Source organism: Camelina sativa, chromosome 18 (genome assembly GCF_030686135.1).
Source record: "Camelina sativa cultivar CO46 ecotype springtype chromosome 18, ASM3068613v1".
NCBI classification, from domain to species: Eukaryota; Viridiplantae; Streptophyta; class Magnoliopsida; order Brassicales; family Brassicaceae; genus Camelina; species Camelina sativa.
The window spans coordinates 235393-253302 of NC_141897.1; the positions used below are offsets into that span (position 1 = coordinate 235393).

The 17910-nt window shown below is 35.3% G+C and overlaps 2 protein-coding genes and 1 long non-coding RNA gene across 10 annotated transcripts; 2 read left to right on the forward strand and 1 right to left on the reverse strand.

The window, feature by feature from the left end:
* The first annotated feature begins 3166 nt into the window (after positions 1 to 3166).
* LOC104760111 (heavy metal-associated isoprenylated plant protein 30) lies at positions 3167 to 5375 on the forward strand. Of its 2 annotated transcripts, XM_010482961.3 has the most exons (4): positions 3167 to 3401; positions 3542 to 3732; positions 4507 to 4582; positions 4866 to 5375. In XM_010482961.3, exons 2-4 carry the CDS (start codon positions 3595 to 3597, stop codon positions 5186 to 5188), a joined length of 537 nt encoding a protein of 178 aa, XP_010481263.1. In that variant the 5' UTR covers positions 3167 to 3401; positions 3542 to 3594; the 3' UTR covers positions 5189 to 5375. The 2 variants fall into 2 exon arrangements, with proteins under 2 accessions (XP_010481263.1, XP_087355792.1); XM_087499666.1 differs by lacking the exon at positions 3167 to 3401 and having other exon boundaries at positions 3475 to 3732.
* Positions 5376 to 5657: 282 nt separating this feature from the next.
* Positions 5658 to 7361, reverse strand: LOC104760112 (uncharacterized). Of its 7 annotated transcripts, none has more exons than XR_015589107.1 (6): positions 6965 to 7361; positions 6654 to 6801; positions 6391 to 6555; positions 6201 to 6256; positions 5943 to 6059; positions 5658 to 5853 (listed from the first exon to the last, which is right to left on the reverse strand). It is a non-coding gene; the product is annotated as an uncharacterized LOC104760112 (long non-coding RNA). The 7 variants fall into 7 exon arrangements; XR_015589105.1 differs by having other exon boundaries at positions 5658 to 5856; XR_015589106.1 differs by having other exon boundaries at positions 5658 to 5856; positions 5937 to 6059; positions 6654 to 6817; positions 6965 to 7305.
* Positions 7362 to 16908: 9547 nt separating this feature from the next.
* On the forward strand, positions 16909 to 17535 carry LOC147921283 (uncharacterized). Its single transcript, XM_087499679.1, has one exon. It carries the CDS (start codon positions 16909 to 16911, stop codon positions 17533 to 17535), a length of 627 nt encoding a protein of 208 aa, XP_087355805.1.
* The last annotated feature ends 375 nt before the right edge of the window (positions 17536 to 17910 follow it).

A 17910-nucleotide genomic window follows, 5' to 3' on the forward strand; every position in this document is an offset into this window, starting at 1 on the left:
ACTCTCAGTCCATGGGCTCACTTAGGAAAGTGGACCCTACATCTATTCCTGACCCGTGGACCCACCCATATTCGATGGCCGGTTTGTTATGTTTGGGAGGCTTTAAAAACTTCTTTAACGACCCTACAAATCAACAAATGATCTTTTCCTGTGTTTTGTCCTCATTCGCACAGTTTCGACAATCACTTACAGGAAGACCACCCATCATGAAGTTCCTTGAGGATCATTGACCAAAACAATAAGTTCATTTTGGTGACATATAAAGCCAAATCAATTCTTTTAAATCTTTCCGCAAACCAGGGTGTCACAGTCTTTGAGCTCTTATAGAACTATCAACAGCGATTTATGTTTTTCCAGTCTATCTGTCTATGTTTGTTGTAACCTTGTGTTTTTGATTAGCCAGTTTTATTCATCCATTAGGTTGATGAGCTTCTATTTGTTATCTCCCTTTGGGATTGAATGAATAATGGTAACAATTATGTTTGCAAAAAAAAAGAAGGGTTTATGACCAACCAATCAAGGTTGAGAAATTAGAAAAAAATTAATTTGACATAATTACATAAACAATACAAAATTATAAGCATGGTAATATATGAATTTCAAATAATTCAAAGATGAAAATATAAATTAAATAAAATACAGTATTAAGAGAAGAAGACGCATATATTAATCATTTTGGGGTCAACATATTAATCTTACCTATTCCAAAAAGAAAAAGGAGAAAGTAGGAGAAAATTTTGGTTTAAAAGAAATATGAAAAATTTATCTTCCCATTTGAAAAAACATTCTCGATTAAAAGAAGTTGAAAGTAGTGTTTTTGAATAAATTATTAAAAGATGAGACGGTCTATGTTTATATTGAAGTGAGTATTTACAAAATTTAGAATTAATATTTAACTGTATATTTTCTTTAATCCCTTTTTCTATTTTTTGTAGAATTAATAACTTAAAATTAAAAATAAGTAAATAATATTATAATTTCGAATTTTATGAAATATATATATATATAATCTCCTTATAATTATTTTAAAAACTTTGTATTTTTTATAAATTTCTGTAGTTTTCGATAGTTATTTTTTTACATTATTAATATTTTTAAAAACAAAATATTTTATTTTTGTTGTATTGTAATCAAATTTCTCCTATTAAATATTAATTTTTATATATGTCAAAATCTGATATTTATAACTTGATACATGTCAAAATTTTGTTAATGGCTAACTTTCAAAACCCAACTTTAGTTAATAAGATTATTCAGTTAAAATTTTAAATTTGTTATAGTATAGAATTATAATAATATAAAATATGTCACTAACGAAACACGTGAAATGATAAACATATATTTTATACACTTTTTGTAAATTGCATATAGTTGTAAATAAGTCTTTAATGTTAAATAATAATTTAAAGTGTTGATATTTATTTGTAAACATAACTATTTTTATAAATAATTTTAAATTTTTATATTTATTTGAATAGTAAAAATTTAATTATGTAAATCTTAAAAATAAATTGTTACTTTGATAAATGTACTTCTAGATTAATAATAGGGAATAGGTGTATGAGGAGAAAAAAGAAGAGGAATAATAATAATTATTATTATTATTATAATTATAATAATATTATTATATTAATAATAATAAGGGAATTTACGAATAAAGGAATAAGGAATAATATAAATAGAGATGAGACGAGATAGTGGTTTCTTATTCAGGGCCATGCAGCAGAAGCAGGAGCAGCACATGCTCCGTTTCTCTAACTCATCCACCTTTATCAACATTGATTCTCTAAGATCATCCATCAATATAGATATGTCTTTTTTTCAAGTTTACGATATGTGCGTGGGAATATCGCGTTCCCCCTCTGATATTTTTTCTAGTTGGGACGATGCTGACACATATGAGATTTGACATGTCCATATGTATATGTTCTTCAAATAAAATAAAAAAGGTTTTGTTTATAGGGTAATCGTCGTAAATACTACTAAAATAAATTTTTATTCCAAAAATACCATAATTTATTTATTTTTTCCAAAAATATCATTAAAATGTAAATTTTTCCAAAAATACCACCTAATTGAATTAAATTTCTAATACTAAAAACTAATTCCTAAATTCTAAATATTAAACCTTACCTCTAAAAACTATACTCTAAAACTAAATGTGTCAACCCAAACCTAAAAAAAATCTACATCCTTAAAAATCAATTTTTTGTGTTTGTGATAATTTTGGAAAAAAAAAATTTTATGGTATTTTTGGAAAAAAACCAAAAATGTGCTATTTTTGCAAAAAAAAAAAATTAATGGTATAAAAAGAAATTTTTCATGTTTATATCTACCGACGATAAAGATTTATGAGAATATTTAATATCATCTAAATAGCATCGATGGGGTACAGTCCGTCTAGATTAAATGGAAGCTGTAGTGCTGTACTATAATTGTCTATTTTTAAAGTATTGTATAAAAACATGCATTTATATATTCGTTCTTTTCAAATTAACATTTCCTTACATAAAGATATATTATCAAGATTTAAATATAATTGCTAATTTAAAATTATGAAATTCTCCTAGAAAAGACAAAGTCGTTACACCACTAATCTCGGAATATCGTTTCATCTGTTTCAATTCTTGGAGTGATTAGAAGAAAACATCATCAATCATATTATATATACTTTCTCCTAGAACATGAGCTGTGAAATCCAGGATGTTGAATGCAGGTAAGCGACAAGACATGGTGATCGAAATTACAAACCAATGAAGATTCTTCATGACAAAATAATTTTTTTGCATATATCAGTACTTTAATTTTCTATTACATTATTTTTATTTTAAAACATAGCTTTATTCATCTATATATATTCTGAACAACTTAATTTAAAAAAAGTTTCTATTTTATATAACTTACTTAATATATTTACTATAATCTTATTTATAGCAATGTGCACTGGATAATGCGGTTACGGCCACTTTATTAGAGATGATTAATTAAGCCTTAAAACCAGGAAAATTATATTCTTTTGATTTGATTATATGCCTCTTGCTAAAAATATAGAGCTACATTTCTTTAGAATTGCATTTTTTAAACATTTGATACCATCAGTGAAAAGAAAAAAAAATTTGATACCATCACACTATGTCTTGACTCAAGACTAACGCTTTTCAATAAATTATTACTTAAAGAAACTTTAATTATGACAAATGTTACTATATGATATCCAAAATAGTTCGCCAACTCATCATATATCTTCATCAACTTGCCTTGCATATAAAACTCATTATACGTGTTGAGTCACATATCTACAAGTAAATGACTTTGGAATATACAAAATAAATATTACCTTAGAGATCACATCTTTTCTATTTTTTGGGAGGGTAAAGTAGAGATCACAACTTCTTACAAAGGTAAGTGATTCCAAAGGCATATCTCCCGTTTGTGTATAATCTTATCATTTGTTTAAAACCCCTCTCCATGCATTCATTTTGTTTCTATATTTATTGGTTCCTTTGTAAGTTTCCTGACTATTAATCATCTCTCTATCTAGCAAAGTGAGTTAGTACGTACGTATAAATATAGAGAGAGCGTCCAAGCAGAGAAATGGGTTTGCGCTCCTTCATATCCACCATCACATACTGTTTGTTCCTTCGCTATCCACACAGGAAGCCAAATCTCAAAAGTCTGAGCCACCTCAACTATTACCACACCACGCCAATGGCTCACCCACTTTCTTTACAGGTATTCTCTTTTCTTACCTCTTTTTATCAACCACAATTTTCATGTATATATATAGTTTAGTCTCAAGTTGACCCTATGATCACAGTTAGATTTTCATGATTAATATGGTAACTATATGCCTATATCTTTCAAAGCGTTCTTTTTCTGATATATGCTTACTGAAACGAAGAGTGCAACTGATTTTGCTTTTAGGGAAAGAGAGGTATGAATTTGTTTAGTTTGTGGTGATGCATGGTATTTGGTAGAGGAGCTCTATGTAGGCATGTAGCTATGTTGTTTTAACCAATTAAGGAAAACGGCTAGATAAGAAAAAAAAAACTTGGCAAATCAATTAAGTTGTTTTAACTAAACATATGTATAGATTTACTTTTTTATCACCAACTAAGTTGTTTTAACTAAACATATGTATATTAAATTTTCAAACACGATAGCTAATCTCCTTAACTATTTTAATCTATCGTTTATAAGGAAAACGGCTAGACAAGAAAAAAAAACTTGGCAAATCAGATTCTCGCAAAAAGAATACTTTTCCTTTGGCTGTATAAATTTTACTTTTTGATTTTGATTGATTCGTTAATGGGAATCGGACAAAACTGAAACGAAGTGTCATAAGTTTGTCTCACTAGTGGATGTTGCTATGATTATAAATATCCTCTGGCTGATTCAGCAGGGAGTTGGTCGTTTAAATAATTGTTCATGTAATTACACTATTTAATTTCTTTGATCACATATATTAGTACTTATTAGTTTGTAATATATGAATGGTGCTAACAGACGATAGACCTGAAAGTAAGGATGTGCTGCAGTGGATGCGAGAGGGTGGTCAAGCATGCCATTTACAAGCTGAGAGGTAATGTCATTATAATCTAATGTTCTATTAAAAAATAACTTATTAGCTATTACTTTTTCTTCTATTAGATGTTTCCCTTAAATACACGATTAATAAAAAACATTATGTAATACTGTATAGTATAAATTATGGTCATAGAATAATTACTTTATATTTTCTAGAAATTTTATAATATAGAAAGAAAAATTGCTAAAACATGCATCCTATATATATATAAAAGATGAAGTAACATTGTCAATATCAAAATAGTAACTAAACGGGCGTTGTGTTGGTTGTGGTGAAGGGGTGGACTCGGTGGAGGTGAACCTGGAGATGGAGAGAGTAACGGTGGTTGGGTACGTGGAGAGGAAGAAGGTGCTCAAGGCGGTGAGAAGAGCTGGTAAGCGAGCCGAGTTCTGGCCGTACCCGGACATGCCTCGCTACTTCACTTCCTCCGACCATTACTTCAAAGATACCACCCGTGAGTTCAGGGAGAGCTACAACTACTATCGCCATGGCTACAATCTTAGCGACCGTCATGGTCATATCCATGTTACGAACCGTGGCGACGACAAAGTGAGCAACTTTTTCAATGACGACAACGTCCACGCCTGTCGCCTTATGTGATCTTCCTCTTTTTTAGGGTATCTACGGGTTTCTGCATGTTGTATCGTCTATAGTGTTGATTAATTAGTTTTTTAATGCATAAGCATATAAAAGCAAGAGTAAAAGAAACTTGCATACATGATATCCTCAACTTATTCCTAGAGCTATTCTTCAGATTAAGAAATTGATGTAGTATTTTATGGTCAAATCAACAAAGACTCAAAATCACACAATAGATCAATACAGGAATATTGACATTTCGTTGCGTCCAAAAAACACTATCTATTATAAAAGATCCATCACTTTTGATAGCGGTTTTGGCATTGTTATCGTTTCTTAATAAAATATAGCATTTTTTTCTATTCATTCGTTATAATCAACAATAGCAATTATACTTTGCTATTAATTGTTACACCAAATTTTATAGAAATTACAATTTACCACAATACTTTATTAGTTTTTGGATAATTTGACAAACTAAACAGAAAAATGCCAAAATTTTATTATATTTATATAAAACAATGGTACAAAATATCATTACAAAGTAAAAGTACATATTAGAAAATAAGTTCAGAAAACTCTTGTAAACTCCATGAATTTTCCACACTCTTGGACCTCTAATCTTTGAAACTTCTTTGATATCATCACGTAATCAACTTCAACATGTCTTGTGTTCTTTAAACCACCTACTGCCCCAATAACCATATATGAACACATCAGAAATTAAAGAGCCTGAAGATATGAGAGACTAAAGAAAATTTAGACTAACGTGTACCATAGAGAAGAACACCACAAGTTCAGATCAGTATGAGACCTTCCCCCACCACAACCTCTTCCTTTGAAAACCAATCCAGTATTTGGCACCTAGTTCCTTCTTTGCTTACTTTGAAATCTGCAAACAAAGACTAGTTAATACAACATGATACTTGACATAAACATGGCACAAAGTTAAATCAACTGAAAAAAACTTATAGAAGAGAAACTTATAAGAAAACAAACTTAAGCAATCTGAGTTTCTCATTTAATAACTCACCAATGAATCCACTATGGCTTGTCTTCAGGAGTAATAGTTTCAAAGTACTTAGAAACCTCAATCCCGACAGAAAACGAAAAAAAACATCAATGGAAGATACAACTTAGCTTCTTAGATAATCAAAATAAGACAAGAAGAAGACTTCCGCATGATAACTACACCCAAACTAGTAGAAAGATTAAACCCTAACCTCGAATCTGACTTCACCTCAAATAGATCTAAAACAGTCTTCACGATCTGTTGTGTCAATCCTCACCATATCGCTCCTCCCTTCCACCATCGAGAAGCCTAAGATCGCCCAACGCTCCGACGGAAAAAAATTTCCCAAAACCATCCTTAAATCAAATTAGGAAAACTACAACACAAAGAATAAACAAAATCATAAGTATATGAATGACAAATATGAATGACAAACACAAATCGGTGAACCCTAAGAATTATGAACAAACTCACCAACTAAGATGTCGAAACAGTGACAGATCTAGGATGGTGACGGAGCCACGCAGGCAAAGACGACATGACGAAGGAGATCCATAGGAAAACATCTCTTGCCATATCTTCTTCCATTGGTTCGCCGGTAGAGACTAAACCGCAACGAGATCTGGAAACAAATAGATCTGAAAAAATGAGAAAAATAAGATGAGGAAAGAGGTGAAGAAACGAGGAGAATAAGTAGAATAAAGGAGACGAATTGGATCTATTGACATAGGTAAGATTAGGCAAATATGAATTGGATCTTATGATTTTGTTCATAGGGATCTTACCAGAGAGAGAGATGGTAGAACTGGATCTGTCAAAAGGACGACACAAACGTTGAGACAGAAGAGTGAGTTTTCGAAAGGGGAAGTGAGATTTCGAGAGAGAGATTGAGATTTCCACCGATTTCTTTGTGAGAAAGTGTAAAGTGAGATCTGTTTTTCCTTAGAAAAAATTAAGAACCAAAACATTATTTTATCTATTTTTTTTTTTGATTTTTTTTCAGAAGCGGGCACATAAAATTTGTTTAGGCGCTCGATAATAACATAACGTTTTATTTGTACTCCTGCTATTATAAAAGCAAATATTTTGAGGCATATCAATTTTTAAATCTGCCCAACATATTGATAGCGTTCACAAAAAAGCACACGCTATATAAAATTATGGCTAAGTCAATCATAGCATAAACACTTACAACGTTATCTTCTTATGCTATAAATACTCGATATTCTTGTAGTAGATTATCAGTAATTAATTAAGCTAAAAAATTGATTATAAGTAAAAAACAGTAAAGAAAATAAAACCGGTTATAAAAGGATTGGAAAAAGAGCTAGGTTTAGAAAAAACTTTCTTAGGTAATTCAGAATTTGTGACACCTCGGTTTCATGTACATTCAGAAAAATTTAAAATAATTGATTTGGTCACCTATGTCACCAAATTGCACTTATCTTTTCGGTCAAAGATCATGAGAAAACTCCAGAGTTAAGTGTACTTAAGTTGGAGTAGTCTCAGGATGAGTGACCTTTAGGGAAGTGACTGTCGGAACTGTGCGAGTGAGGAAAAAACACAGGAAATGATCATGTGGTAATTTGTAGGGATGGTAACAAGTCTATAAAACCCCCAGACGTAGGAAACCGGCCATCGATTATGGATGGGCTCATAAGCCCAGTAAGAGGACGTGAGACCCATTAAGGAAGTGGGCCCATGGACTGGGATTGGAAAAGGGGTCCACTAAAAGGTGGCGGTCGGGGCATTACAAGTGGTATCAGAGCCAAACTAGACGAGTGTGGAGTCGAGTGGGTTCACACCATCGGGGTGACGGTCTTGGTGCGCAACGAGGATGTTGTGATCTGTTAGTGGGGGTGAAATGTGACACCCCGGTTTCAGAGACATTCGAAGAGATTTAAAAGAATTGATTTGATCATCTATGTCACCAAAGTACACTTATCTTTTCGGTCAAGGGTCATGAGAGAACTCCAAAGTTAAGCATGCTTGAGTTGGAGTAGTCTCAGGATGGGTGACATTCCGGAAAGTGATTGTTGAAACTGTGCGAGTGAGCACAAGACACAATTTGTAGGGACGGTAAACAAGTCTTTAAAAACTCTTGCACATAGCAAACCGGCCGTCGAATATTGATGGGCTCACGGGTCCAGTGAGAAGACGTGAGGCCCATTAAGGAAAGTGGGCCCATGGACTGGGATTGGACAAGGGGCTCACTAAGAGGTGGCAGTCGGGGCGTTACAGTAAGCAACATATAGTTTCAAAAATTATAAAATTACAAACTTTAAAAAGAAAAGCTTATAATTTCATGTTGCAAAGCCATTTTTCCGTAAGCTGCCGCGTAATTTCCTAACAACTTCTATTTTCTTTCTTTACATAAACAAAAGCGTAATACAAAAGATCAATATCATGAACAAATATACAAATAACATCTCTTCACATAAAAAGTATGAGGTTTACAACAATACCTTCTTCATTCGTGTTTAATGAAGTGAAATCCACTCATCTTCCAAAGAAATACTAACTCCTTGGGGGAAAGTGCGAAACTCTACAAACAAAAAATAACTTGTTAGTGTATAAAGAAATATGAAGATTCATTGATTAAAGCTCGAAGATTAAATATTTTACCATCTTCTAGAGTCCCAAGCTTTTCCATTGGTTTTTCCTCTGAAGAAACTTGTGGATAATCATACCGAATCCAATCTTGAGTGCAAATGAGTGCTTCAACTATCATTGGTGTGAGAGAGCTTCAAAAAGGATCAAGTATTCGACTACTTGTGCTAAACGCCGATTCAAAATCAACAGTTGAAACTAGTATTGCTAAAAGATCCTTTGCCATTAAAATAGAAGTGGCAACAAGAGTATAAAATAGAAGTGGCAACAAGAGTCTTGAATATAAAATGAAACATGAATGGAGATTAGAAACAATGCTAGGTTAAAGATAGTTCATAGCTCATAAAAATATGAAGTCCATAACTCATCAAAAGCAAAAACAGAGAAACAATCTGAGACTTGCATAAAAGAACCTTAAATTTTCTAAAATCACAGAACCCTAATTTCGAATCAAAAGACAATAGTTTATCACAATATACACAGTAAAAGGGAAAGAGATTCGTACCAGGAGAAAGTTATTGGAGCTTCCTTGGACGAAAAACTCTCCGACTTCAAGTTTAGGGTTTCATCAATTTGGTGAACCGTTGTCGACAATGGTGACTAGCGCCGGTGGGAATGATGAACCGGTGGAACAAAAACTTAGAGAGGGCCCAATTTCACACTCAATTCTCTCTCCACTGACAAATACAGACTGAAATCTTCGATTGTTTTGCCACCAGCGACGAGAGAGAGATAGAAGATGAAAAATCGAAGAAGAGAAAGAGAAAGAACAAAAAAAAAATTTCATTTTTGTGAAAAAAACTCTACCACTCACAGATTGACACATACAGACATATAGGCGATTCCAAAAGTGTTAAAAATAGAACCATTTCTATTTATTTTTGGGCCCATTGAATTAATTTTATTCATTTTTAGTCCTCAAATTTTCGGAACCCAACAGATAGAACCCCCAAGCTCTTCGGCTTCAACTTTAACTCTATAATATAGTTATAAATTAATAATAAATAATAATAATACAAAATATTTAAGGGTATTTATGGGTCGGATAACAAAACGGGTAAAGTGACGAGTAACAGAACATGTATTAGAAACTAAATTAATATTTGATACTCATCCCTAACTCACGAATAATATAAATATAAAACTCTTCACTCCACCCTAAGGTTATAGGTACCTTTTTTCGAGACGGGTAAGAGCCGGGTAACAGATATTAAAAATAAAACTGAACTGACAAGTAAAAAATTAAATTGAACTAATTAAAGTGAAATCTAAACATACTACAACATAAGAAAATTGGAAATAGAAAAAAATAATAAACAAATATTGGTGGTTCATATCCTTAACTAAAAATCAAATGCAAATAAAAACATAGAGAAATTATATTTAAATCATCGCGGATCTATAATATTTTAATTTAAATCATTACACATGTCACTATCTTTTATAACATGTTGTAATCTCATATAGAATATTTTTAAGAATATATAACATAAAAATAAATATTTATTTTTTGACATGTTTCAACTTAATATCAGCTTGATAAATTGACACATGCCAACATCATAAATAAAAAATTGTTAGTTTTTTCTTCTGAATATTCTTGACACTTGTCTAAATTTATCGATAGACTTCACACATTTCGCGATCAAAAATGAACAAAGTTTTGTATAATGATAAAACGATCAACCCGTTTTTTTAATCTAATAATAATAATCTAGTGATCTCATACTCACTAACCATCTAACTACATTCAAACCAAAGAGCGGAAATAACCAAACGATACCATTAAACCAATGAACAAATAACAAGTATTAATTCCATAACCACTAAAACAATAAACCATTCCAACATAAACCAAGAACCAGCAATCCTAGATAACATTCTAAGAACTCAACTCTAGCAACCTAACAGGAGCCAAACAACAACCAATCGAGTCACTAGAATATTCTCCTCTTCATTGCCTAGATTCCACGATCACACTATGCCTTTACATGCACCACAAGCACAAATTAAGATGCATGAGTATTGTCATAAACACTCAGTGAAACAATCCTCCCATCTACTTGGCTATGCACGCAAGCAACTGAGATTCTAATGTTAAACAAGCAACAAACAAATATCACGGTAGGATCTGTAATATACACCATAGGAGAAAAATCATTGTCATCACGGTAGATACCATGAACGAGTTTATCGTTGCCTTGAAAGTGTCAACAACTCCCTTTGGAATCCACCAAACGTGTTTGTTGTTTCAAATTTTGCAAACGATTATACACCAAACTATGGTAATGATGAGGTAAAAAGTGAACCCATAACTTCTGCTTAATTTTATCCCAAGATTTAATAGGGTTTTTGCCATCTCTCTTGCGTGTGGTCTTCACTTGTTGCCACCATGATGCGGCTTGTCCTCGAAATTGTTTAACCACAATCGAAACAAATAGATCATCTGAAACGCGTTGAAACTCCAAAATCTCTTCAACATCCACCAGCCAATCTAGTAATAAATCACTAGAAAATCCACCATGGAACTCGGGAATATCCACCTTATAATTTGGGAACATCGTCAGAAGGAAATCAAACCACCAAGAACGTAATGAATCTGATACCAACTGATAGAGAGCGGAAGCTTAATAACGGATGAGGACGCTAGATCTCCAGGAGAACTCGGATTCACGAACGGATCTTGCTTAGAACGTCGTAACTTGACGAAGAAGCAATAAGCATAGGGCCGAGATCGGAACGATATCGACGAGGTTTTGCAAGTCCTCCTTGTAGGGCTTTAAGATAAGCTCTTAGGGTTGAGAGTCCTCCTCTCTAAGCTTTAGAAAAATCTCTCGAAAACTTGTTTATTCAATAGTCAATAATTACCCATTATACAAAACCTACAACGGCTATTTATAATAAATCTAAACACTCTAGAAAACCCTAAAATAATTAAAAGGAAATTATCTAAATTATAATAAAAAGTCATAAAATATTTGGAGTTATCCAAATATTACGCTACATCACAAAGAAACAAGGGTACATACGTCTACTTATTGCTATATATAGAAGATATTTTAATAACGTATGTTGACAAAGGCGAAGTTCAGAGTTTGAAGACGCTATTAAACACAGAGTTTGAGATGAAGGATTTGAGATATGCTAAGAAAATCCTTGGTATGGATATTTCTTGAGATAGAGCAAATGGACGTCTCAAGCTATCTCAGGAAAGCTATCTGATGAAGGTTCTTGAAAATTTCAGAATGGATCAGTCAAAGGCAATTGACACGCCTATGGGAGCTCATTTCAAGTTAAAGGCTGTGAATGATCATGAGTTGGCTGAACAGAGAGAGTTTATGAAAAGGGTTCCTTATTAGAGTGCAGTTGGGAGCATCATTTACTTAATGCCTTAATGGTAGGCATTAGTGTGACACCCCGGTTTCAGAGACTTGCAGAGAGATTTAAAAGAATTGATTTGGCCACTTATGTCACCAAAGTGCACTTATCTTTTCGGTTAATGGTCCTGAGAGAACTCTAGAGTTAAGCGTGCTTGAGCTGGAGTAGTCTTAGGAGGTGACCTTCCGGGAAATGATTGTCGGAACTGTGCGAGTGAGGAAAAAACACAGGGAAAGATCTTGTGGTGACTTGTAGGGACGGTAAAAAGTCTTTAAAGCCTCCCAGACGTAGCAAACCGACCGTCGAATTATGATGGGCTCACAGGCCTAGTGAGAGGACGTGCGGCCCATTCAGAAAGGTGGGCCCATGGACTGGGATTGGACATGGGGCCCACTAAGAGGTGGCGGTCGGGGCGATACAAGTGGTATCAGAGCCAAACCCAGATGAGTGTGGAGTCGAGTAGGCTCACACCGCCGGGGGTGACGGTCTTGGTGCGCAACAAGGACGTTGCGATCTGTTAGTGGGGGTGAATTGTGACACCCCGGTTTCAGAGACTTGCGGAGAGATTTAAAAGAATTGATATGGCCACCTATGTCACCAAAGTGCACTTATTCTTTAGGTCAAGGGTCCTGAGAGAACTCTAGAGTTAAGCGTGCTTGAGCTGGAGTAGTCTTAGGATGGCTGACCTTCCGGGAATTGATTGTCGGAACTGTGCGAGTGAGGATAAAAAACATGGAAAGATCTTGTTGTGAGTTGTAGGGACGGTAACAAGTCTTTAAAGCCTCCCGGACATAGAAAACCGACCATTGGATATAGATGGGCTCACGGGCCTAGTGAGAGGACGTGAGGCCCGTTAAGTAAGGTGGGCCCATGAACTGGGATTAGACATAGGGTCCACTAAGAGGTGGCGTTCGGAGCGTTACAACTAGACCGGACTTAGCTTATCCAGTGGGTTTGGTTAGCAGGTTTATGAGCAATCCGGTCAAGGATCACTAGCAAGCTGTCAATTGGATTCTGAGATACATAAGGGGATCTATAGGAACAAGTCTTTGTTACATGAATAATGGTTAGTTTAGGGTAAGAGGATATTGCGATTCAGACTATGCAGGTAAAATATACAATCAAAGATCAACCAGCGAGATGGTTTTCATTGTTGGAGGAAATGCTATCAGTTGGAAATCAACTCTACAGAAGGTTGCGTCATTGTCTTCTACTGAGGCTGAGTATATGGCGTTACCTAAAGTAGTGAAAGAGGCAGTTTGGCTGAGAGGTTTGTCAGGAGAACTTGGGTTTCCACAAGGCTGTGTGGAGATTGATTGTGATTCGTAGAGTGCCATATCATTGGCTAAGAATGTTGTCTTCCACGAGAGGATGAAACATATTGATGTTATGTACCACTTCGTCAAGGATCTAATTTCAAAAGGTCAGATTTCAGTATTGAAGGTACCTACAGAGTATAACCCTGCAGATATCTTCACAAAGGTTTTACCTGTCAACAAGTTTTAAGAAGCACTACAGATGCTTCGGGTCTCAAAGAACTGAGGCAGTCCAACTGGACGGAAGAACAGGTATCCGTGTTTTGATACGAGGATCCACCAAGGTAAGGTATCTAATCATGACTAAGGTGGAGATTTGAAGGATGATAGTCACAATCAGGTTGAATAGATGTGGAGAGATCTGATTTGCGTCCTTGGCTTGATTGGATGGAGACTTGCTTTGTGTTGGGGAGATTACACAGATTTTGAGAGATTACACTTTGCGAATGGCTTCATCGAAGGCGACGCAGAAGAGTTTGTTCGTGATGTTGAATCGGGGAGACCTTACGAGAGTTGGCACGCGATGAAAGGATCATTGTTATGTGCTTTTGGTACCTATGGCGATCTTGAGAGAATCGCCTTTGAATTGGAGCGAGAACGAAGTTGGGAGGAGTTCCAACGCTTTTTTCAGATGAAGTGATTGTCTCAACAACAATCTTATGCAAAACTACACATAGCAAAGACTGTTGCGGAGAAACCGATTGAAGTTTCAGAGAAGAAGAAAGAAACGCATAGCGACGTGGATTTGTGTTTTGAAAGGCAATCACTGGAAGGGGAACACACTGCAATTGCAAACACGATTCTGTCATCACCGCAGGTAAACGTTTCTGATTCAGGGCTCAACATATCAATGGAACATCAGAAAGATAATTCACTTTTGAGCAAGGGTGAATCAACGTAGATGATGGGCTATGGAGATGGTTTGGTCAAGCAAGCCGAAATACCTGTTTTCAGTGGAGTTTATCCGTGTATTTGGATTTCGAAGGTTGAAAGATTCTTTTGTTTTTCTCAAAATAATGATGTGGAGAAGATGCATTTGGTGTCGTCGCACTTGGAAGGAGATGCTTTGAGTTGGTTTAAGCATGCATCTTTCACAAACTGGAAAGATTTCAAGTCATGATTGTATGTTCGGTTTGGAAACATCAATCCTCGAAGCCCTCCGATACAAAATTCTGATTATGAAGTGGTTTTGGTAAAAGATTCAATGCAAGAGTCAGATTCAGCTAAGAAAGAGAATGATTTCTCTGAAGAGAAGCCCTTGACTGAGAAAGAGGAATCTGTTTGTGTGAAGAAATTGTGTCATCAACAAGCGTCAGACTTGGAAGTAGCTGGCAAGAGATTTCAGGAAAACATCAAGATGGCTTCGGTAAAAGAAAAAGAACGACTAAAATCAGAGAAGAAGAGGAGATCTTTGAAAACTTGGAGGTATAAATTCAAATATAACAAGTCAGAGTTAAGAAAATTGATCAAACATCAGCTTTTTTCTAGTGAAGATGGTAAGTTCATCGGTTTTTGTTTACAGGCTACAATTAGATTGGTGCAGAGGAGGAGAAGGTTTCAGAGCCTTAAAAGGCAGAAGCAAGCTGCCATGTCATTGGTGATGTCCAACTTGAGGATGATGCATGTTTCAAAAGGGCTGAAACAGCTTATTAATGGGGATATGCAGCAATTGCACTAGGAGGTTGGCGGAGAGCATCAGCTTGTGGCTCTAGATGAAGTCGGATCACAGGTGGGCTTGTATCAGTTTCGCTGGCTGAATCAGCAATCTCTGAAACAAATTGAGGAGTATACAGTGGCTGGAGACTAATACATATTCATACAAAGATTGTATATCAAGCTGTTACGCCTACAACAATTAGTCACAGTTTTGCACACTTATGAGAAACAAAGACTAGGAGATTTCAGTCAGTCTTCTCTACTTGTTGCTGCAGCACTTTGGAGTACAATGATAAACCTGGGGATTGTGAGTTACCATTCTTGGCACCGTGGGAAAGCTCGGTATTTGCCGAATTATGAGTATAAGTTTGACGCTAGATTAAAATAGAAGTGTGTTGGCAACATTACTGCAAAACAGAGTTACGAAGGGAAGTTTATTGGATTGTACTCAGCATATGGGGACAAGAACGTCGATTATTCTGTGTGGCATTGTTGGAGAAAGAAGAATCTGCAGCTCGTTAATCTGAACAATGGATGTTCAGTGCCACAAAGTTCGGACCTGTACTTTCATGGAGTCAATTACTATGGTACAGAAGATGATTGTGCGTGCAGCAGCCTTGCCGTGGCAGGCGTGGTCGTCTTCTTTGCTTCTTTGTCAATCACATTTGCTCCTTCACAGTTTGAGGACAAGCTGTTGTCAAACGGGGGAGTATTGATAAGCACATGAGAGGCACATGTAAGGAGCTAAAAAGAAGAATGAGAACAATGTAGAGTATAAATAGAGATAGAGTAGTATTGTAAAGACTATCCTGTGTGATCAACATTGTGAGTTTGTTAGATCATATCTGCATCTCTGTTCATGGTAATAAAGAGAGGAGAACTGTGAAGATGTATTGGATGGTTGAAGTAGTGTCTGTGTGATTCAAGACGTGATACAAGATTGTTGTTGTTTTATGTGTGTGAGAAGTTTCTAGAAGGTTTGAGAAGACAATAATGAAGGACGGTTTGAGGATTAATTAAAGAGGAAAACTACTATTTATTGGGTTGATTAAATTGGAGTTTTACAAAGAAAATGAGAATAGCAAAAAGGAAAAAAGCCTTTTTCTTATGAAATTTGGAAATCTTCTCCTATGGTGATTAGGAAGTCTTGATGAGTATATAAGGAGGTGTTGGGCACGTCCTAGAGAAGCAAGAGAGATGAGGCATAAAGATAAATCCTAGGGAGCTTTCTGTGTTTGTGTGCGGCTTAGTTTCGTGGTTTGGTGCTTGGGTTGTTCAAGCTTCTTTGTTCGTCGGTGTGGCGTTTGTGTGAAGGTTGATCCAGAGAGTTGGAGATCTGAAGTCTAGGCTCAGGGGGAGTTTAGCCCAAGGTTAGGTTATCTTGGTTTGAATCTAGGCTCGGTGTGAGTTTAGTTAAGGGTAGAGATTTATCCTTAAGATTTCATGTTATAGAACAGAGCTGTGAATTAAGAGGGTTGTGCTTGATTTACGCGTTTGCGAATAGGTTGTATTTGCTTTCTTGTTCTAGTGCAATCGAAATCTGGAAGTGGTCCCGGGGAGTAGGAAAAACCAAACCTCGTTAACAAAGCTCTTGTGTTATTTATTTTCTGCACTTTATTATTGCCTCATCCACATTTACAAGTGGTATCAGAGCGGGTTCTCGATAGAGATTTAGTCTAGTTTCGGGTAGATCAAGGGTGAGGGTAGTTCAGGAAGTAAGACAGAGCTTTGAATCAGTTGTGATGACTTCATACAGAGAAGGCACGTCTATGGCAAGACCACTGTTGCTTGATTCAACGAATTACATGTATTGGAAGGTTCGTATGCCAGCGTTTATTAGTAACCTTGATGAAGATTGCAGGAATTCGATTGAGCTTGGTTGGGAGCCTCCTAAAGTTGTAGATGAGAAAGGGGTTGAGAGTCTTAAGCCTAGGGATAAGTGGACTACTGTAGAGAAAAAGCTATCAAGTTATAATTCGACAGCCAAGACAGCGATTTACAATGCTATTGATTCAACCCACTTCAAGTTGATTTCTCAATGTGTATCAGCTCATAAAGCATGGAAGTCATTGGAGAATATGTTTGAGGGTACTTCAAGTGTTAAGAGAACAAAGCTGGATATCTTGGCATCACAATTTGAGAATCTAAGGATGGAAGAAAAAGAAATTGTGGTTGAGTTCAGTGCTAAGTTATGTGATATATCTAATGAGGCTTTTGCTCTTGGAAAGCAGTACAAAGACAAAAAGCTTGTGAAGAAACTGAAGCGATTGGTGCCTGCAAAATTTGAGTCAAAAATTTCTGCAGTTGAAGAAGCTCATAATTTAGATGAGATGGCTTTTGATGAATTTGTTGGGATCCTTAAAGCTTTTGAATTAAGCAAAGCATATGAAGCTTAAGGAGTAAAGAAGAAAGATGATGAAGTTAAGGAATCAATAAAGAAGGAAGTTGACATCGCAGTAGCTCTTAAGGTATCATCTTGTGAAGATTCAATGGCTATATTATCAAGACAATTTGCTAAATTTCTGAAGCGTAAGGGCGAAGAGAAGAAAATTAGAATGAGTGAAGAGATGAAGACTTCATCAAAGAATGTTCAATGTTTTGAATGCAAAGGATACAATCATGCATGGTCTGATTGTGCCAATCTACAAAAGCATAAGAAGAAGGTTATGAATGTTGTTACTAGTGATTCTGAAACTGATTCAGATGAAGAAAAAGAACTGAAGAATTTTGTGGCGTTTACAACTTTTGAAGATAGTTCTGAATCAGTGTTT

Bases quoted from the DNA above. Each gene is read 5' to 3' on its own strand.
- LOC104760111 (XM_010482961.3), top strand. From the start codon at position 3,595: ATGGGTTTGCGCTCCTTCATATCCACCATCACATACTGTTTGTTCCTT. The intron at 3,733-4,506 runs GTATTCTCTTTT...TGGTGCTAACAG, and splicing joins CTCACCCACTTTCTTTACAG to ACGATAGACCTGAAAGTAAG. The intron at 4,583-4,865 runs GTAATGTCATTA...GTTGTGGTGAAG, and splicing joins TGCCATTTACAAGCTGAGAG to GGGTGGACTCGGTGGAGGTG.
- LOC147921283 (XM_087499679.1), top strand. From the start codon at position 16,909: ATGGCAAGACCACTGTTGCTTGATTCAACGAATTACATGTATTGGAAG.